The 17,579-nt window shown below is 40.4% G+C and overlaps 1 protein-coding gene across 3 annotated transcripts in view; it reads right to left on the reverse strand.

Moving 5' to 3' along the window:
* WDR4 (WD repeat domain 4) overlaps nucleotides 1-17,579 on the reverse strand; it is a 24,457-nt gene continuing 6,878 nt past the window's right edge. For all 3 annotated transcript variants that reach the window (XM_068915025.1, XM_068915015.1, XM_068915035.1), the window contains 8 exons: nucleotides 16,914-17,070; nucleotides 16,182-16,294; nucleotides 13,595-13,655; nucleotides 12,134-12,232; nucleotides 7,338-7,402; nucleotides 5,626-5,809; nucleotides 4,656-4,725; nucleotides 1-2,117 (listed from right to left, as the gene is read on the reverse strand). In XM_068915025.1, coding sequence (XP_068771126.1) covers nucleotides 1,939-2,117; nucleotides 4,656-4,725; nucleotides 5,626-5,809; nucleotides 7,338-7,402; nucleotides 12,134-12,232; nucleotides 13,595-13,655; nucleotides 16,182-16,294; nucleotides 16,914-17,070 — 928 coding nt within the window. In that variant the 3' untranslated portion in view covers nucleotides 1-1,938. The remainder of the gene's footprint in view (nucleotides 2,118-4,655; nucleotides 4,726-5,625; nucleotides 5,810-7,337; nucleotides 7,403-12,133; nucleotides 12,233-13,594; nucleotides 13,656-16,181; nucleotides 16,295-16,913; nucleotides 17,071-17,579) is intronic.

Raw genomic sequence — 17,579 nt, forward strand, 5'->3', positions numbered from 1 at the left:
TAATATTCATTTCATTATTGCATAACAATCATTTCTAATACACCAGTCAATGTATGATCAGGAAACTACCTGCTAACCATCAGGACACAGCAAGGACTTTTTGTAGCACAAAAGCCGCCAGGTCAGCTGTTTGCTATGCTAGCCAGAGCCATTCTACCAGAGCCAAAAGATAAAAAACAAACAAAAAAACATCATTTCAAAAATCTTTGCTCCAGATTACATAATCAGGTCTGTCAGTCTCAGCAGACTTTTTTATTAAAACGGCCATCATACCTGAGCAGGTAAAACTCCTTGTCTAGCCCAAATATACCCACCCACCACCTTCACTATTGTACGGGAGACCCCACTGAAAGTGTGATCCAGAAACATTAGATTCAGTGGTACCCAAACAAGATGCTTCACACTGCTGATACACAGATAGCTGATGGAGGTGTTTGAATTGCTACATTAGGCCGTAATGCTTGTGGGCTTGGCATTGCATTCTTGCATCGCATAACAGCATATGCAGTAGCAACATTTAACATTTTGTTTGCTTCAGGGCTTCCCCTGCCAGAATTGAGACTTTTAAGCAGAATAGATGATTCCACTCTTGACACTTCACAAGTTCTGCCCAAAGAGACCTTTGCCAAGGCAGCAGACTCCTTATACACAAGCAATCACTGAAAGTAGTCAGACCCTGGAGGGGTCGGCTCTGTATTACACACATTCCATCCTTAGGGGGGCACTTCCAAACAAGGAACACGAAAATCCATCTGAAATCCTTCAGCATGAGAGACTTGGGGTCTGCAGAACCCACAATAAGGACAAGCCTATAGTTTTGAGCAGATACAAACAGGCAGTTCTGCTTCACTTCACTGCTGATTTTCTCAAAACAAGCTACAGCTCCCCAAAGTCTTACGCAGTAACGTAACTAAAAATTTTTGAGTGCAACATCTTTAAGCATCCAGGATATTCCAGAGATGACAGCTATATAAAGAGACCTGGAGCACTATTCATGGTTCATAGGCTAATTCTTAATATTTAATGGATCATACAGAAGATTTCTACATCTGGTTTTACAGTTTTCGCTGAAGTACATTAGATTCCATGCAAACATAATGGCAGCTGGTAGATGAACACATATCCTCTGACTTGTGATGAAGCATCAGCAAGAGCCTTATGGGATCGCTTGTTAACTATTCAAAAAGATGTGTTTCTTGGCTAATTTCAAAATGAAAGAGTTCTTGTTGAAAGAGGCAGAACGCACTCCAAGTATTGCTCACGGGCCTCTCAAACCATTTTAACAGACACACTAGGATCATATCGCATTAGAAGGATCTTCCTCCAACGGCACAAAGTTGACTGACACTTTTTACTTTTACTTTCTCATGTATAAAATATATTTCTACAAGGAGTGCAAAAATAGGCTACAAGTAAGAAGCACTCAGTCAGAACCTAGGCAGAAGCCCTACTATATAAACTGAAGCATAGGGTAAAAAACAGCTACAACTTTTCGTATACAGCAAGAATTTTGCAATATTCCTTTTTCCATAACCAGTTACGTTATACCACTTACATTAGCTAAAAGACCTTTAAAAAAAAATAAAATTAAAATTTACTTCAACTTCAATCAGTGCATTTCTACCTGAAGAAGCAAGCCTGAACACAGTAGGCAAAAAGGAAATCCTGCTTCAAGGAAAATACCATCTCCAATATTCATATATCGTGCATCAGAGATTCCTAGATTGAACTGCTAACATTTTTATGCTGTTAGAAGCTCGGGCATAGAGTAAATGCAGCACCTGCTGCAAAAAGGGTATTGTCATATCAGGCTACCTAAAAACCTCAGTCTGAATACAAGTTTCAATCAAGTCTTCCTCCATAATTTACAGTTAAAAACAGTTCAGGGCAAGGTCAGTCCCTTTCAGTTTGGTGACAGTTACAAGCTAACAGGTGGTGTCATAGCAATGATTCTTCAGTTTTTATTTTTTTTGTTTGTCCATTAGAACCATGTTGCAGATCCTTTCTTTTCTTTTTCTGCTGCTGTAGCCTTTCCTCTTTCCTCTGTAGATAGGTGGCCATGTTATCAAAAGAAGCCTTGTAGAGACTGCTGTAGTGGCTCTCTGCACCAACAAAACCTGCAATTGCAGCAAAACAAGAACACAAGTGTTAATTCCCTTGGTGCTCTCATCACTTGTCTCCTGTATTGGCATTCTGTATAGTGGGATTTCCACTCTTTCACAGTGGTGCTATCCCCTTTAATAAACACCAGCTTTTATATTGTTTAAGCCTGGTTTGTGTTTGGAAGCATCTGCATTCACACAGCCTGGATTAGCCTCCATTTTCAGGCTAAAAAATTCATACAGAGGCAGGCACCTGACTTTCAAGCAAACAGGGCACACAACTTCCTTTACATGTGGGAGCACACTTGCAGAACTTCAAGGCTCCTGTTTGTAAAACTACCGCTGTAGTAACTTTTTATTAGACATCCTGTTGGTATTTTTCCCCAGTACTTAACCGCTGCAAAGCGTGTATGTTACATAACTGTATTTAGCTGACTTATTTTAAATTAATACTCTAGGAAATAAGGCCAAAATAGTACAGGACACATGGTGATGGGACACTTTCCAACAGCACACATACATTTCTAAGCACTCACCCGGATAGTTTTGCTACACTTTTGTGAATCTAGCACAGTATTAATCATAGCATCCCCAAGGCTAAGTTTAGGTGAGTTTAACAGCCAACCAATCAGATCATTTTGTGGAGAACACAGAATAAGACTAGCAGGTGAGGTCCATGTTTTTAAAATGATAGAGGAGTATCTGACAAAGCCAGTTGCTTCGAGTTCTCTTTGTATTCCCACCTTTTTCCACTGCCAAAAACTCTTAATGCAAGGAAATCCAGTATTTGCTAGGGTACGGTCCTGAAGCAAGTTTGCTGCTCCATAATAACGTACATATAGCATCCCCCTGTTTCTTGGTACACATACAAAGCAAGCTTTCCTCTCTGCACTTGGAAACATGCACATTTTTACTTTTGAAAGTTTCACATTCACAGTAGAGTAACCTGTTTATCAGCTTTGGCCCTAGGAGAAACTGCACGGTGTCAATTCACACATCCATTCTATTCCTTACTTGACCAGTCTGTACTAAATCTTGCAAAATCCTTTTCTGGGATCAGTTACAGCAGGATGTCACTGTTCAATATCTACTTCAAGATTATCTACATGTCTTAAATCCTACAGAATCAGCAATCAGGTGAAACAAGTTTATAAAGGGAAAAAATGAGGCGATGTAGGTATTAAGACTAGATTTTAGCAAGATAATGATCACCTCTTGTAAGAGAAGTAACCACCTTTTCAAGTACTAATTATGCAGTTGGAATAAGTGCTCATCAAGTGAGCGCCCCCTTCTAATTAACAATAATAGACCATGTCATTGAAGCAGTCCTCCTTTCCCAGCTGCAGATTCAGCAGGCTGTAGTAGATCATAGTAATTTGCTATATTGGCAAATTATGCTCAGAACCTGTTCCCCTGCCTGCTCTTTTTACTTCTCTGCTGTTCATTTTCACTCAAGATTTCATACTTTCAACAACCTGCTCGGCTATAACTATCAAATCCGCGCCATCTACGTGTAAACATTCTCCCTTCCAAAGGAGCACTTGACTTCCTTTTAGATTTCAAAGACCAAGCACAACTTAATAACAGCTATACCCTATACCATCCAATACTAGATATTAAGAAGACTTTAAATTAGACTGCACATTCCTGCAACTCTTCTGTCCATGAGAATCAACCACCTTTACGTATGACCTCCAAGGACAGACTGAGAGTGAGCTAGTGAATGTACCACCTTTTTAAGAAGGTTCCTAATCTTCCAGCAAAGTACAGCTAGGAGGGAGAGATTTCAATTAAGTCTCAATACATAACGAGACATCCACTAATATATGCCACATCCTTCCCCTACCCTGTAAAAAACACTGCCACTAATTTCAGCTTCTAAATAAAGTTGGGTGTTATTTTAAGTACATAACCCTGGAAACATAGGTTGCTTCCAAATGAATAAATCATTTATTATTTTTCTGCAAGGTTTGAGGCAAAAATAAAGGACAAAACCAACCCTGATACCAACTGATTTCATCTATGATGACCCAGGGTCAAACTCTCCCACCGCATCAGGCTCCATATAACCTGCCTTACCAAGATTGACTTGAAAGGCCCATCTTTACGGTGAACCTGTTCCTTCCACAGCTACTCCATTCCTACCACCTCTGTTGTCCTTCTAGTAGTTTCAAGTCCAGGGGAGAGACAAGATGACAACAACATTCGCTATCACGGCAGTAAGACAGACTTCTGCAGCACAGCTATAGGGTGTTTCTAATACATCCTTACACTAAGGTGTCTACGTAAAATAGTTCTAATGCTGTAATTCAGATCTAGACATCTACACCATTTGGTGCGAAGAGTAACCTAAACACACTTTAATTTATTATCTGCACTAACCTCCACAGAAGGACTACAAATCATGGTGACATCCCAGAGGAAGTGAAGAAGCTGGAAAGATTAAGCAAGTTCAACAGCCAGTAAAACTGACCTGAACTCTGATCTTACTCCTAAACCTTATACTTCAACTGTAAAATTGCAGTTCCAGGGCCTTTATGCCAAATTTCTCACCTTCAAACACTGCCCAGTTGTCATTAAGATATTTCGACATCTTCTGTAATCCTTTGTCATCGGTTACAGGCTGGGAAAAGAAGGAACACCGCATGGTATTTTGAGCATAACGAACAAGAAATCTGACATTTCGCAGTGCACTGAAAAAGGCAAAAGCTCTCAGATGAGCACACTGAAAGTAGAGTATGTATAAAACCCCAGGATCTCTTAAGCTCCTCCTTCTTTGTAGGACTGCTACAGAAACCTGACCTGAGTTCACCTGTTCTGCTGGGGAAGCTCAGCAGCTTGAAGGGAAAAAAAATTGATTCCTACTTACTAATTTGTGAGGAAAAGGAATTTCACAAGGAACTTCTTCAACTTAAGGGTCAAAGAACATATTTAAAAGTTTAAATTAAAATCACCTCATAACTATATCACTTTTAGTTTGGGACTTGCTAGGATAACAAGGGAGTTTCCAGTTTTTTAATAGGCTGATATGTGATAGCACAACCCTCAACTTTGACTCCTTGCTCTCAATGCTAATAACTTTCATCTTAACACTACCAAAATGCCTTGTCCTCCACAGGATCCATTGGAAGGATTTTTTTTTTTTTGTAACTCAGAAAAAAAAATCACAAGGGAATTTTGTTGTTTTGTGTTTTTAAAATCATTATGTATAGCACACACAAAGCAGAGGCAGTGGCTTAAAGCACTGAGTGCAATGGCTGACAGTCACTCCACTTGATCACACTATGCCACGTTAGCTTTTCAAGAGACGAGACTAGTAATCGTAACAAGCTCCCGGTAGCTTTGCATTATACACAGGTGACAGAAGTAGAATGAGATGTATCCAAGACTTAAGTCTCAGTCTTAAGACGTAAACAGAGAAGCGTGCCATTTAGCTTTCACAGAGCGTTGTTTATTTCCGCTTTTGCTGTGGCCTGAAGATGACGCAAACAATCCGTGATTTTAGCATAAGAAAAATACCTACCTTCCACTGTCCATCGTCTGGTCTGTACAACAGAAGAGGGGCTTCTCTGTCTTCCTGTAAAATCCATAAATCTCCTGTTTCTTCAAATGCAATGTCCCAACCTTTATGTTTCAGAGAGATTTGCTGTCTGTAAACTAGCTGCTGGGCAATGGCATCAAGCTGAAAGATGTAGACTGTGGGAATACTTTTGAGAGAAAAGACTTAATTACTGTAAGTACCAAACCCACCTACAGCCACCACTGGCACAGTAAACTGCAATCACCCACTCCAATTCCAAACAGAGTCAAAGCAAAGTCATTGACAATTGCAAAAAACACCATAGCACTCCATGTGCAGTTTGCTTGCACGATCTGAGGCACAAGCTGTAGATACCTCAGATGTGAGGTATGGCTTTTCAAATGTTATATGAAAGAAAGAGCAGTCAGGATTTTGCAAGGATAACTAGGGATTTCCATAAGAAGTGTTGTCTCATAGCACAAGTGGCCTTCAGGGCCTAACTTGAGGGAGCACCAGTAAAAGTAAAACCAGAAAGGAATTTCATGCCAGAGGAGAGGAGAAGAGGATGGGGGATAGGAGGGATAGGAAATCTTGAAGTAGCTAAAGAACAGGATTCAAGCACCACAATGGCAAGCCAGTCATCTCCATCTCTCCTGTCAGCATCCATTTCCTCTACCAGACATGGCCTCTACAGACAAAGCTTCCTAACATCCCTTGCATAGGTCTACAGTGTGCCAGGCAGGATCCCTCAGCTCCCTTCTGAATGCGCGACTATGTCTACATGACAACACTGTTTGGAAATGCTGGGCTGTGGAGCTGGAAATAAAAACGTAACACAGAGTGTGTGTGTTACCAGGCTTAACTAACACAGGTGCAGGCCTCTGCTGACACTGCTTCCATTTCCAGAGCTAGTTTGGATGCTTGTGCACAGAACTGCTCTGCCTGGCAGCACGTGTGATAGGAAGAAGCTAAGGCTCCTTACTCTGGCAAAGAGCAAGTTCATCAGGGGGACAGACCGCCCATTTCACCACACAGGCAGCTCTAGCAGGCTCTCCCTTTCCTCTTGCCAAGTTTTTTTAAGCTAAAACAGCTTTCTTGGCAGGCTTAAGGTGCTGTGGAAAGAGCAGGGAAGGGTGTTTATTCATCCCCACAAGACATTTCCTTGAGAGTTGGACAGTAAGGTTCCTCAGTTCTTGGCCCTGCTGCTCCCTGGTGCTCTTTCCTAATGAAAACACCCACGTCTGAACCCAAGAGTCACAGCCTCTCCAAGGTTTTAAACTGAAGTAACACTGTAGTTCTAAACATTTTACAGGTGCAGAACATGGCAACAGAAGTTTGCACGCTCTGGTGTCACAGCATCCTGAATAAACAGAACCCAGACTATATTGGTCCAGCACAGCAATTTCAGGAGCTATTCTGAGTACCAGTTAGGGCTCTCCTGCTAGCCTGGCTGTTTCCTACCGTAAGAAAAAGGCAGCATAAAATTCTGCAAAAGCTAACTAAGCTAGCTAATGCTATAACTCAACTCTGAATTCAGATCAAGTACAATAAGGACTCACACCTTTCCTGCAAGGCCACAGAAATGCCTATGACACTCAAAAATCCAGAGTACAAAGTAGCTCAGACTGCAGGAAAGCTAAGACATCCAACAGTGAAAGCTGTTCACTCCTTCACAGGACCTGGGAGACTTTAGCCATTATTCCATTTACTCTTACCAGTCGCATATAATGGCGGCATAACCACCTTGACAGCAGTAGGCTATTCTTGACACAGTGTACTTCTATTAGGAAAAGAAAAAAAAAAAAAAAAGAGAGGCATTATTATAATAAATTAGAGATCATCTATAGGCAGAAAATTTACATTCAATTTCATGTCTTAGCCTTTAAATTTTAGCAGATGTCTTAATTTATAGTAAGTTAAGCAACATAATTATATTTAAACTGCAGTCAAATATATTTTTTGTACCAATGATTGTAGTTTTATGAAGCTTTCCACACTCCTCCCTTCGCGGTTATCCAGAGGTCAAATGTAAAGGTTTTGCTGAACTTCACTTAATAGACAAACTAACAGATAGACGCTGAAGGAGAATACATCACCTTTAAAAATTCTCTCCTGTAATGGTTATGGCGAAAATACCAACATTAAGCCTGCTCAGCTAGAATACCACATCAATAGCTTAGAGTTTATAAGTACAAGCCATTAGCAACCGTTACGTTTTGTTAAAAAGAGAACAGCGATGCACAGCCAATAGCCTTGCTGGGTTGTACCAGATTTCGGCCTGTATCTGGGTGAAGTCTACTGCTCAACAGGAAACGTTCTCTGAAGAGCAAGGCAAGACTGTCTCAGGACATTTTCTTCATTAAAACAACCCACTTTTAATTTAGAAGAAATATAGTTTTATTTCAGGGAGAGTCAGGGAAATGTCTTTGCTGGACACATCATACTACTTGAACTACACAGCAACTGATTTGAGGCTACCTGAGCAGGAATTAAGAACTTGGGGCTTTTTTTTTTTTTTTTTAAAAACATCTCTTATATAATGTGAAAGGTGAGACTGCAAAAGCAAAAAAGCTCGCTCTAAAGTATATAAGTAGTGATAACATCATAATTTCTGCCTAATAAAACCTTCCCATGAGAGAAGCAGTGGGTCGTTCCCTTTAGGGCAGGGAAAACATGTCATCTCGTCACTCTGATGGCAGAATTAAGCCCCCTTTGCTTTTATCCCCTCCCAGCCTTCACCTCCTTCCCTGAGATGACACTTGTCACTGGGCAGAAGCCCTAGTTCATCAGCACAAGCAGCTGAATTTGGGAGTAACCAAAGGATTCTACCCTTTGAGCTAGCAGCTGATGTACAGCATTGTCAGGGGACTTATTTTGGAATTCTGCAATCAGTCTAGGAAAGCAAAACAAGCTGCATAGCTTCCAAACATTCAAGACAGCAAGTTTAATACAAAAAGCTAATGCTTTTTCCACAAGACCCGATACGACTACCAAAAGATGAACCAACTGTGGGAAAGTTAATTAACAACACAAATAAAGCCAAAAATGAGCTACACAGTGCATCTCCAGCAAGAGAAGAAAAGGAGGGGGAAGCAAGCAAGAACATCACCTAGCAGCATGTACTTCTTGCTCACGTACTTCATCATTTCTTTGCACAGAAGAACATTTTCTAAAGGCCACTATCAAAAGAAAGATACGCTTAAGAGCTCTTTGGAACAGATGGAGCTACGCTGTAGAAATACAAAGTGTAATTCCATGGTTGACAGTGGGACCCAGGCCTCCTCCACAGGCATAAAAAAATGCTTTTGGTTTCCAACACAGGACAGCATGAGGTTGAGTGGGTTGAATCAGCAAGGGTCACTACAGCTAACACATCTAACTCTAACTATTGCAGTACAGAGCCATTTACAATGTAGCTTTGGAGCAGAACGGATATCTCTTATCGTCAACCACCAGAGGGTTATTTAGACATTTAAGAAAACAAGCCAAGGTATTAAAAAAAAAAAAAAAGTGATTTTTGTTTCTAATAAGAAAGCTTCTCTCTGACCGTCTTATGGCAAACGTTCAACGTAAAGGCAGTGATAGGAAGTACCCACCTACTTAGTTCAGTGCTTTGTCAGACAGACAAAGGGTTTCTGTGAACCTGAAATATTCAGCAGCTCTCCCCCACCCTCACTGGGGGAAGGAGGAGGAGACTTTGATTTGAACCAAATGTTATTCACAGTTGGACAGAGACAGAAAAAGGCATCTTCTTTGCAGGCTCCTTCCTTTCTTTAACTTTGCACCGGGTAAGTTAATGATCACTGAAGTATATGCAAGCCCCAGAATAGTATCTTGACTATAAGCCTACGAAAATAGTGAACTTAAAGAAAAGCTACTAGAGAAGCCTGTGATGAACAAAAGTTCACTTGATACTCTCTTTACAGATTCAATATTTATGTGCCAGTGTTATCAGCCTGCCAACACTTTTAAACTAACTTTGATGTCATCTGTGAGAAGTAACAACCCTATGAGAAATTAATATATTGAAGCACTGGAGTGGAGTTATGCGGTTCATGCTCTGGACTTTAAACAAGCTTCTGCTGTCAAGAAGATCAGATGAGGTGAAAGCTCTGAAGGGGGAAAAATACTTACACAGCACCACAGAATTAGAGAATTACTCCTATTCTAGGGGGAAAATGAATGGGGGATCCGCAATCCTTCTGCTAAAACAAAAAAAAACCCACTACATTGCTCAAGAACACTCCTCATTTCCCAATACAGACATATTCTGCTTGGCAGATGATGAAAACAAACCCACATTTACATGCTCATATGTCCTGTCATTACTGATGAAACACGATAATAATGGAACCAAGCTGTTCAGTTCAAGCCTCAGTGCATTCATAGTGTGTACCAACGGTAAAAATAAAATTCAACTTGAAGTAAAAGAAAAACTTATATCCTAATGTGATCTCTAGTTGCCAGAGTCATTAGAACCCAGCATGCAAATTATAACCTATAAAGTGCTAACTGAAGAGACTGTTCCCTTACACCCAGAATATAGATGCCGGACTAGGTCATGAAGTCGATCTTTGCCCTTTGATACAGTTGAATGCACAGGATTGCTAACTATCACCACTGGACGCAGCCAGCACGAAAAATGCCAGAGAAGACAATGCCATAAAAACACAGGCTTCTTTTGGTCCTGCCAGCCATCAGAGGAGAAACAATCCCTCAAAATTACTATTTGGATAATCCTGCCTGGAACCAGGATGCAGATTATTAAGTATGTCATATGATACTTTAATTAATGGTCATACAACGATTTAAAACAGTGCAGAGCTAGTAAGACAGAAATACATATTGACAACTGTGTAGCAATACCGCACACAGCTGGCACTCCACAGCATTAAGGTTTAAATCTGTCTGTAATCACTGTGACTCTGCCTCATGATCGCTGCTAACATGTATGAATTCTGGAAGCCAACTGAGTCTTCTGCACCCCACAAGCATGATGCAAATCTAGTGTTACTGGAGACGAACTTTAAAAGGCCTGTAAGAATTCGTAAGAACTAGAATTTTGCAGATTCAAGGAACAGGTCAGCCTGAGGTTTCCAAAAAGACCGTTAGGAGACACAGTACATGCCAATGGCTAGAGGAACTGCAAAATATTGCAGGAATATAGTTGATTAACTGATGCTCACTTGGTGTGCTTTCCCTTTTCGTAATTGTTTACTCACAGTGAGAGTAAAGAAAGAAGCTAACTAGAGATGAGAGCCACATCTAATTTCTACTGAGAGACTCCATCAGCATACAAAGAGTACCGATAGAAGGGACGTTATCAGGTGTGTCAGGAGATGGCAAGTATTCTGAAAATATGTTCTAAAAACTTCAAAAGCATTCTAAGACAGTTGAAGCTTTTCCTTTTGATCAGTTGCTGTTTGTTTTCTAATATTTGTTAGTTTACCCAATGCTACCTTCAAGATTCATTATACAGTTCAGTATTATTTTGAACAAACTTGTCTTCCAGCAATGGAGTTCAGATTCAGCGTGAGATCAAGCACCACTAATTTCGGTGCAAGCTATCTCACTAAATGCTAAGCCAGTCTAAGCAGCAATTAACATTTTTAAAAGTAATAATGTGACTTTCCTCTTCCTTTTACGTTCACAGTAAAGTTACTTATTAGTCCTCAATGGTCCTATAAAGCTAGAAAGAGAAGTATTTTAACATAAGATCATCCCTTCCCCCCCGCCCCGCAAAGGAAATACCTTGCAACATTACTGAAGATACAGATTCAACGGATATCAAATTACACTGTTTGCAAGCAAGCACTCATTAGCTACATTCAAACACAAAGACTAAAAATTTTGGCTTGGAAACTCCCTGATCCACTTGTTTCTAGAAGGCTATACTTGCAAAGTAATTTTGTAGGTTTGCCCCAGTTTTAATTCTTCCCCCAGTCTTAACCCCCACAATCCTGCTGGACCCAGATTGATACCAGCTAGGTGGACACGACTTCTACATTTTCCTTTTGGACACGGCCAAGTTTCAGAACAACTCAAAATAACAAGCCTAGGAATTACATGGGGTAATACTTTTTCAGGGAACTGGTTACAAACATTACAAAGTCGCCTTTTGCTCAGATATAATTTCGAGTGTTAAAGCTACTATCTTAATATTTGTACATGAATTAATTTTTAGATCTTTCCAATTTTAGAAAATATTTTCTGACTAAGACACTGAGTCATTTTTGTTATCCAGTTTGTAGAATTTATATTTCGGAAGAATCATGAAGAGCTTATTTTAGTCACTGCTTGGCATTTTTAGAAATGCACGTGAGACACGAATGAATTTCAGAGACTTTCTTCCTTTTTCCAAATCTCAGCTATTCTAACAGTTTCTAGGCCTTACAGAACCACTCTGTGAAGGAAGGCACTCCTAATATAAAACGCAACAAACATGATCGGGAGTCATAAGGTTCAGGAGGACGGCAAAAGCAATAACACACAGCTTATCATGTAGCCATACCTGGTCAGTTTTGGTTGCCTCAGGCTCACTGACACTGCTTAGATGACAGCAGTACACTTCTTTCCCGCTTCTGTACTCCCAAAGTCTCACGGTACAATCCTGGACAGATTTAAGTGGACACAGGCTGATTACTAACGGTGCCTTAGGCAAAAAGAGGCCGCTTGTGGCCTTCAGCTAAGCCCCATTTCCCTCAGCAGCTTCCCACAGAAGTCACTAAATAGCCATTTAGTTAATTAAAATGCTTTATCTGCAGTTTGAGATCTTAACGTAACTTTTCCCTTCAATTTTAAATTATTCAATCATGCTAACTTTAATTTTCCCTTTGAAGTGGAAATTGGGTAGCTGGAGGAGGGAATTTCAAGTCTCTTCCAAACAGTACAATAATAATACACGTGCTCAGTATTTTAATGGCAATTCCTTCAGGTTGCCCTTCTCCTCCCCTACCCTTATTACCAACCAAACTCTCATTTGATTTAGTAACCCTCCTGGAGAGGAACTGAACACCTTTCTAGAAAAACAGAGTCATAAAAGATAACTTCCTAAGAATGAAACACAGCCCTAACAAAGCACACAACACTAACACTAGAGATGCTTAGAGAGAAATTACAGAAGAACAAGAGACATCAGCCTCAGGGAAGCAACAGCAGCAGTTGAAACCAAATGCTAAGAATTAACACAGCCTTCAGAGAAAACATGTTTTCTTCCTATGCAGCTCTGGTAGTCTGAGATATAAAGAACAGTGCTTCTCTGTTAGGTCAACTCCATCTTTACAGTTCTGGCCTGACAGCAGGAGCCCACCAATTAAGAAAATAATAATAATAATAATATGGGGAGAAGAGGGAGAGGAAAAACTCACTTCTTCACTTGTCATCCAAGGCATTGTGTAGCACTGCACTGCAATCTCACACAACACACACTGGACACACTATGGGGATATACACATGAGGACACAATTCAAAAGGAGTCTCATGGGGAAAGCAAGTGGGATCGTGAAGAATGAACTATTCTTTCATCTTAAGTGCTGTAAAAAAATCTAGGATTCAAAGGCCATAAATTCTCAAGACGTTCATTATCATGGCAGGCTGACGTAATACTAATTTGCTTCAAAGGTTTTTTTTATATAGTCCATTGACTACAGTTTGCCTGTGCTCTGAAGCAGGAGCTAATGATGAAGAAATATTGAGGACTTTCTCATTTCTCCATCCCAAAGATGTTAACAATAGCTGTGTTATAAACACAGTAAAATCGCTCCTATATGATCTACCAATAGAATGGCTCAACACAGAACAGAAAGCCGAGAAAGGGAGTGAGGGTGAAAAGAAAGGGAGGGAGGCAGCTGGAAACCAAAGGGAAATTATTGTCAGTGTCCCAGGGGAGCTGGAGGGAGGCACAAGCAGATAACGGTTTTAAAGTCTAAACTTTTAAGAAAAAATACTTTCTAGAAGCAATTGCAATACATACCCCAGAAGCTGACAACAGCAGATCTGGATAGTTGGGTATGACAAATATTTTGCTTACAAACCTAAAGGGAAAGTAGTCAAAAGTTGAACTCTGTTGTGTGACACCTTGGTCTTTAAACACACACAGTAAGAGAACATATCCATTTTAAAAGAGAATCTTATAATAACTAAACAAAGTGATTCTCCCCATCAAGCTAGTTAAGAGGAAGATAAAGTATATCCACCATACCTAGTATAGTATATATACACTATACTTACTAGCGACCCAGTTAACAGAAAAAATATTTTCCTACCTGTACTCTCGGGATTCTACCAACCCCCTCCTGACTGCGGAGGGCTTTGCCACTTAAACCAAAATTATCAATGGAGATACATTTATTTGGGTAGTTTGTTCCCCTTCCTGAATTTGTGATGCGCATTAAAAACAAGAACTGTCAACAGCTGTTTTCAAAACACATCATCAGCGAGGACTCATCCTTCAGAATACGACATCTCCTCCATTACAGCTGGAAATCATTCAAAAGCAATCTTTATGAAGTTTTAAAACAAACATGTAGCAATGTACCAAGAGCGTCTATAATCAGCTAGAAACCTTGCTATTCATAGGTGTGTAATATTTCTACGTCTACGATGACTTGTTTTCGCGGAGTAAGAGGACCGGAACTTCTGTAATTTCTTATTAACTTGGAGCTCAGCAACGTAAAATGTAATGCCCTGACTAGTACATAGAACATTATCTGAGTGGACAGTCTTGCTTTTGAAAATGAGCACAACTTAAAAGCCATTAAACAATAAAAATTTAAAAAAGGAAGGAAAAGATTTGGTCATTGTAATATAAGCTCCCATGACAAAGCAGTAATGGTAGGTCCATAAGGTGCATACAACCATAACAGATTAAAAAAGAATCATCATGCACCCCATTTAATGAGGAAAATCCAGGAGTGTAAAACAAGACCGACAATTACAGCTGCTTTATATACTCCTTCACTTATTCTATTCCTTATTTAAATATTGAATTTTTAAATACATTTCAACCAATTCACACTAAGTGCCTTCCCATTGTGCAACCACTAATGAATTCTTTGTGTAGGCACAACAGCCCCTGTTGAAAAGTGTTTTTCTGAACATCAAGTTCTGTATTCATTAGAAAGTACAACTGTGTGTACACAATAGGCAGAAAGATCAGACATGGCTGTGTAAATATGCTACAGAATCCTATCTGATCAAAGGCTGCTTAGATCTTTAATACGTAAAGTCTGCTTCTTTTAAACTATGTCAACTCTACCCAGGTTGCACTACCAAATGATTTGATTAATCTTTGTCCTAAATACTTTATTAAAACACCTTGCTGGGTAGGTTTCGGATGGGTTGCTACCAATATCTCAAGCTCCCCGGTCACACTGTCTTACTTTAACCCTTGCCCCTGATAAAGCGTGTTCACTGCTCCATGTTGCATCATCTTGTGAAGGAACGTGCCTGAAGGGCGGTGCTATCCTCGGGGAACCCAGCAGCCAGACGAGCAGAATTATGCACGCTCTCTGCCCTATGTAGGGTCATATCTTCTCTGCTACCCTGCCACCACGGACCTCAGAACACAGCAGTGGCCACAGCAAAAAACTTGCACTATCCTCCCCTGCACAAGTCTCCCCCCCAAAAACAACTCTCCAAAAGCCCACAAAACAAACATAGATGGAAGATAAACTCAAAAGACTTTGAAAATACCACAACTGACAGTCATTTTAGCAAGCAAAATAAGGATGGAAAAATCTTTTAAAGTCTATTAGCCATTTGAGTTTTCCTTCCTCTTGGGAGGACTACTGAGAGGGAAAGGGAAAACACAATCCCTCCCATAGACCAAAAACGGTGTACCAACGTACTAGCTAGAAGACATTGTCTATTCCTGTACCAAAGCAACTACTGCTCTCCCAGCAGGTCAGAGCACATCTGAATCACATCGGCATAGCTAGCAGATTGTTTTGGTGCCTTCCCTTCCCCAGATCACTGTAATGAGAAGGAAAAAGCATTCTTCTTGTTTTAAGTACAGGGAACCCTGCATCATGCTGGACTTAATAACATACCACCGCAATATCCTCCCATAGGAATGTCTCCTATGATCCATCTTCCACATATCCTTCTATTTGTCTAACTGTTGTTGCCCAAAGCAAAAGAACCAATCTCAGGAAAAACACAGAAGTCCCTTTTTCTCAGCTACCAGAAAGACAAGGAAACTACATTAAGAAGTGTGAGTCCTAGAATCTATTTCATGGGATCACTTTCTGGCCTCTAGCTCATTACAGTTGCATGCCTATGCAGGCAGTGCTCCATCCTTCCTACTGATACAGCTGTTTTTAATTTTTATTACCACAGTACCTCCAAGCTTGAGCTTTGCATCAAGATACTGTTAGAGTTCAGTCTGCTCAAATGACAAAGACTTGCCCTTCCGAAGACTGAGGTAGGCTTTATCCTGAACTAACAACCCCCAGTCTCTGGAGTCTGTAACCCAGATGTAGCTGGTGCTTAATATGCTTTGGGGAAACAAGCACTTCATCCATCTCGGCACAATGAAGATTTGCACACAATAAACTTACTCTTTGTGTCCCAGACAGTAAGATATAATGTTATGAGGGGCCTTAGCCAAACTGACCCTGATCTTCTCATCTCTATCCGCCGTTAAGATATACCGGTCATCAGGACTCAGCGCCTGTTGATAAAGACAGAGTTTTAGAGCCCAATACCTGAACGTTTGTTTTAAATGCTTTTCTTCCTCACCAGGAAAAAGAAAGCAGTAAACTACCTGTTTCTTCCTACTCTGAATGGCAGGTGCAAGCATCAAACCACATGCTTCCACTTACAATAGAAGCAAATCTTTATGACAGCAACTTTCTTCCTCGCTAAGACAAGCGACACTGACTACTGAGTCCAATGAAAGCCACTGAACTCCAGCAGGAGTACAGCAGAAATCCCATTGCATCTTAAAAAGAAAGACACTAGTCATGCTGATGAGCTAAACTGACAGGACAGAACTGGGTGAATTCCCATGTGTGGTTTTCTCTCTCTCTCAGTCTTCCAGGACTGTAGCATGGAGAACTGTTGAACAATCATGCTCCCAGAATAGACAACCCATGCGTTTCCTTTCCAAACTCCGTGTTCACACAGACATTCAGCAGGAAAAAACACAGATCATCCACTTGGTTTATACCAAAGAAGACTAGAAATCTTTAGTGGGAGGACCCAAAGTTGGGACTGGGACAACAATGAAAAACCGAAACACAAGTACGAGAGCAAGTTTGTACAGAAGCTGCACAGAAGCATGTACTTACCACATCCAATAGCAGAGACAAGTGACCCAGTTCAAGTTTTCCTTCCGTTTGGGGTTCTGTTATTGAATAAGAATAGACATCACCAGATTTGTCGGCAACCAGAATCTTATCCTCAGCCGCTGTAATAATCACGGCAGTACATCTCCTATTCACGGATCTGAAAGAAAAATGGCACAGCTTGAACAGTTTTGTGTAGCAACTTCAGAAAGTCTGGACTCAGACCCAGTTAAATGCAAAGACCTACAAAGGCTGCCTAAGAAGCTCTCACATGCCACATCCCTGAAATGACAGCAATGAGAATAATGCTAAAGAAGAGTGGGCAGGAGAGGGAGGTGAAAACAGGATTTTTGAGTCCTGTTAAATGAATATACTGTATAACTGCAAATACCTGGAGGGTGGGAGAAAGAAGAAGATACCATTAAAACTACATGTCTATACTTTGCTTAGGTATTTTCTGAATGGAGTGTCTAACTAGGCAGCTTGCCCTTTTTCTGAAAAAGGCCTGATGAACTTCCTTGCGCTCTCCGTAATAAAACTAAAAGCTAAACGCATCAGGAAAAGAAGGCAAAGTGAGAGGTCTCCTAGTAAAAAGCCCTTTGAAACAACACATGCAAAAAGCTGTGTTGAAACCACTTCTCTAACTGCCACTTTGTTCTGTAAAAGAAA

Source organism: Struthio camelus, chromosome 1, assembly GCF_040807025.1.
Source record: "Struthio camelus isolate bStrCam1 chromosome 1, bStrCam1.hap1, whole genome shotgun sequence".
Lineage (NCBI taxonomy): Eukaryota > Metazoa > Chordata > Aves > Struthioniformes > Struthionidae > Struthio > Struthio camelus.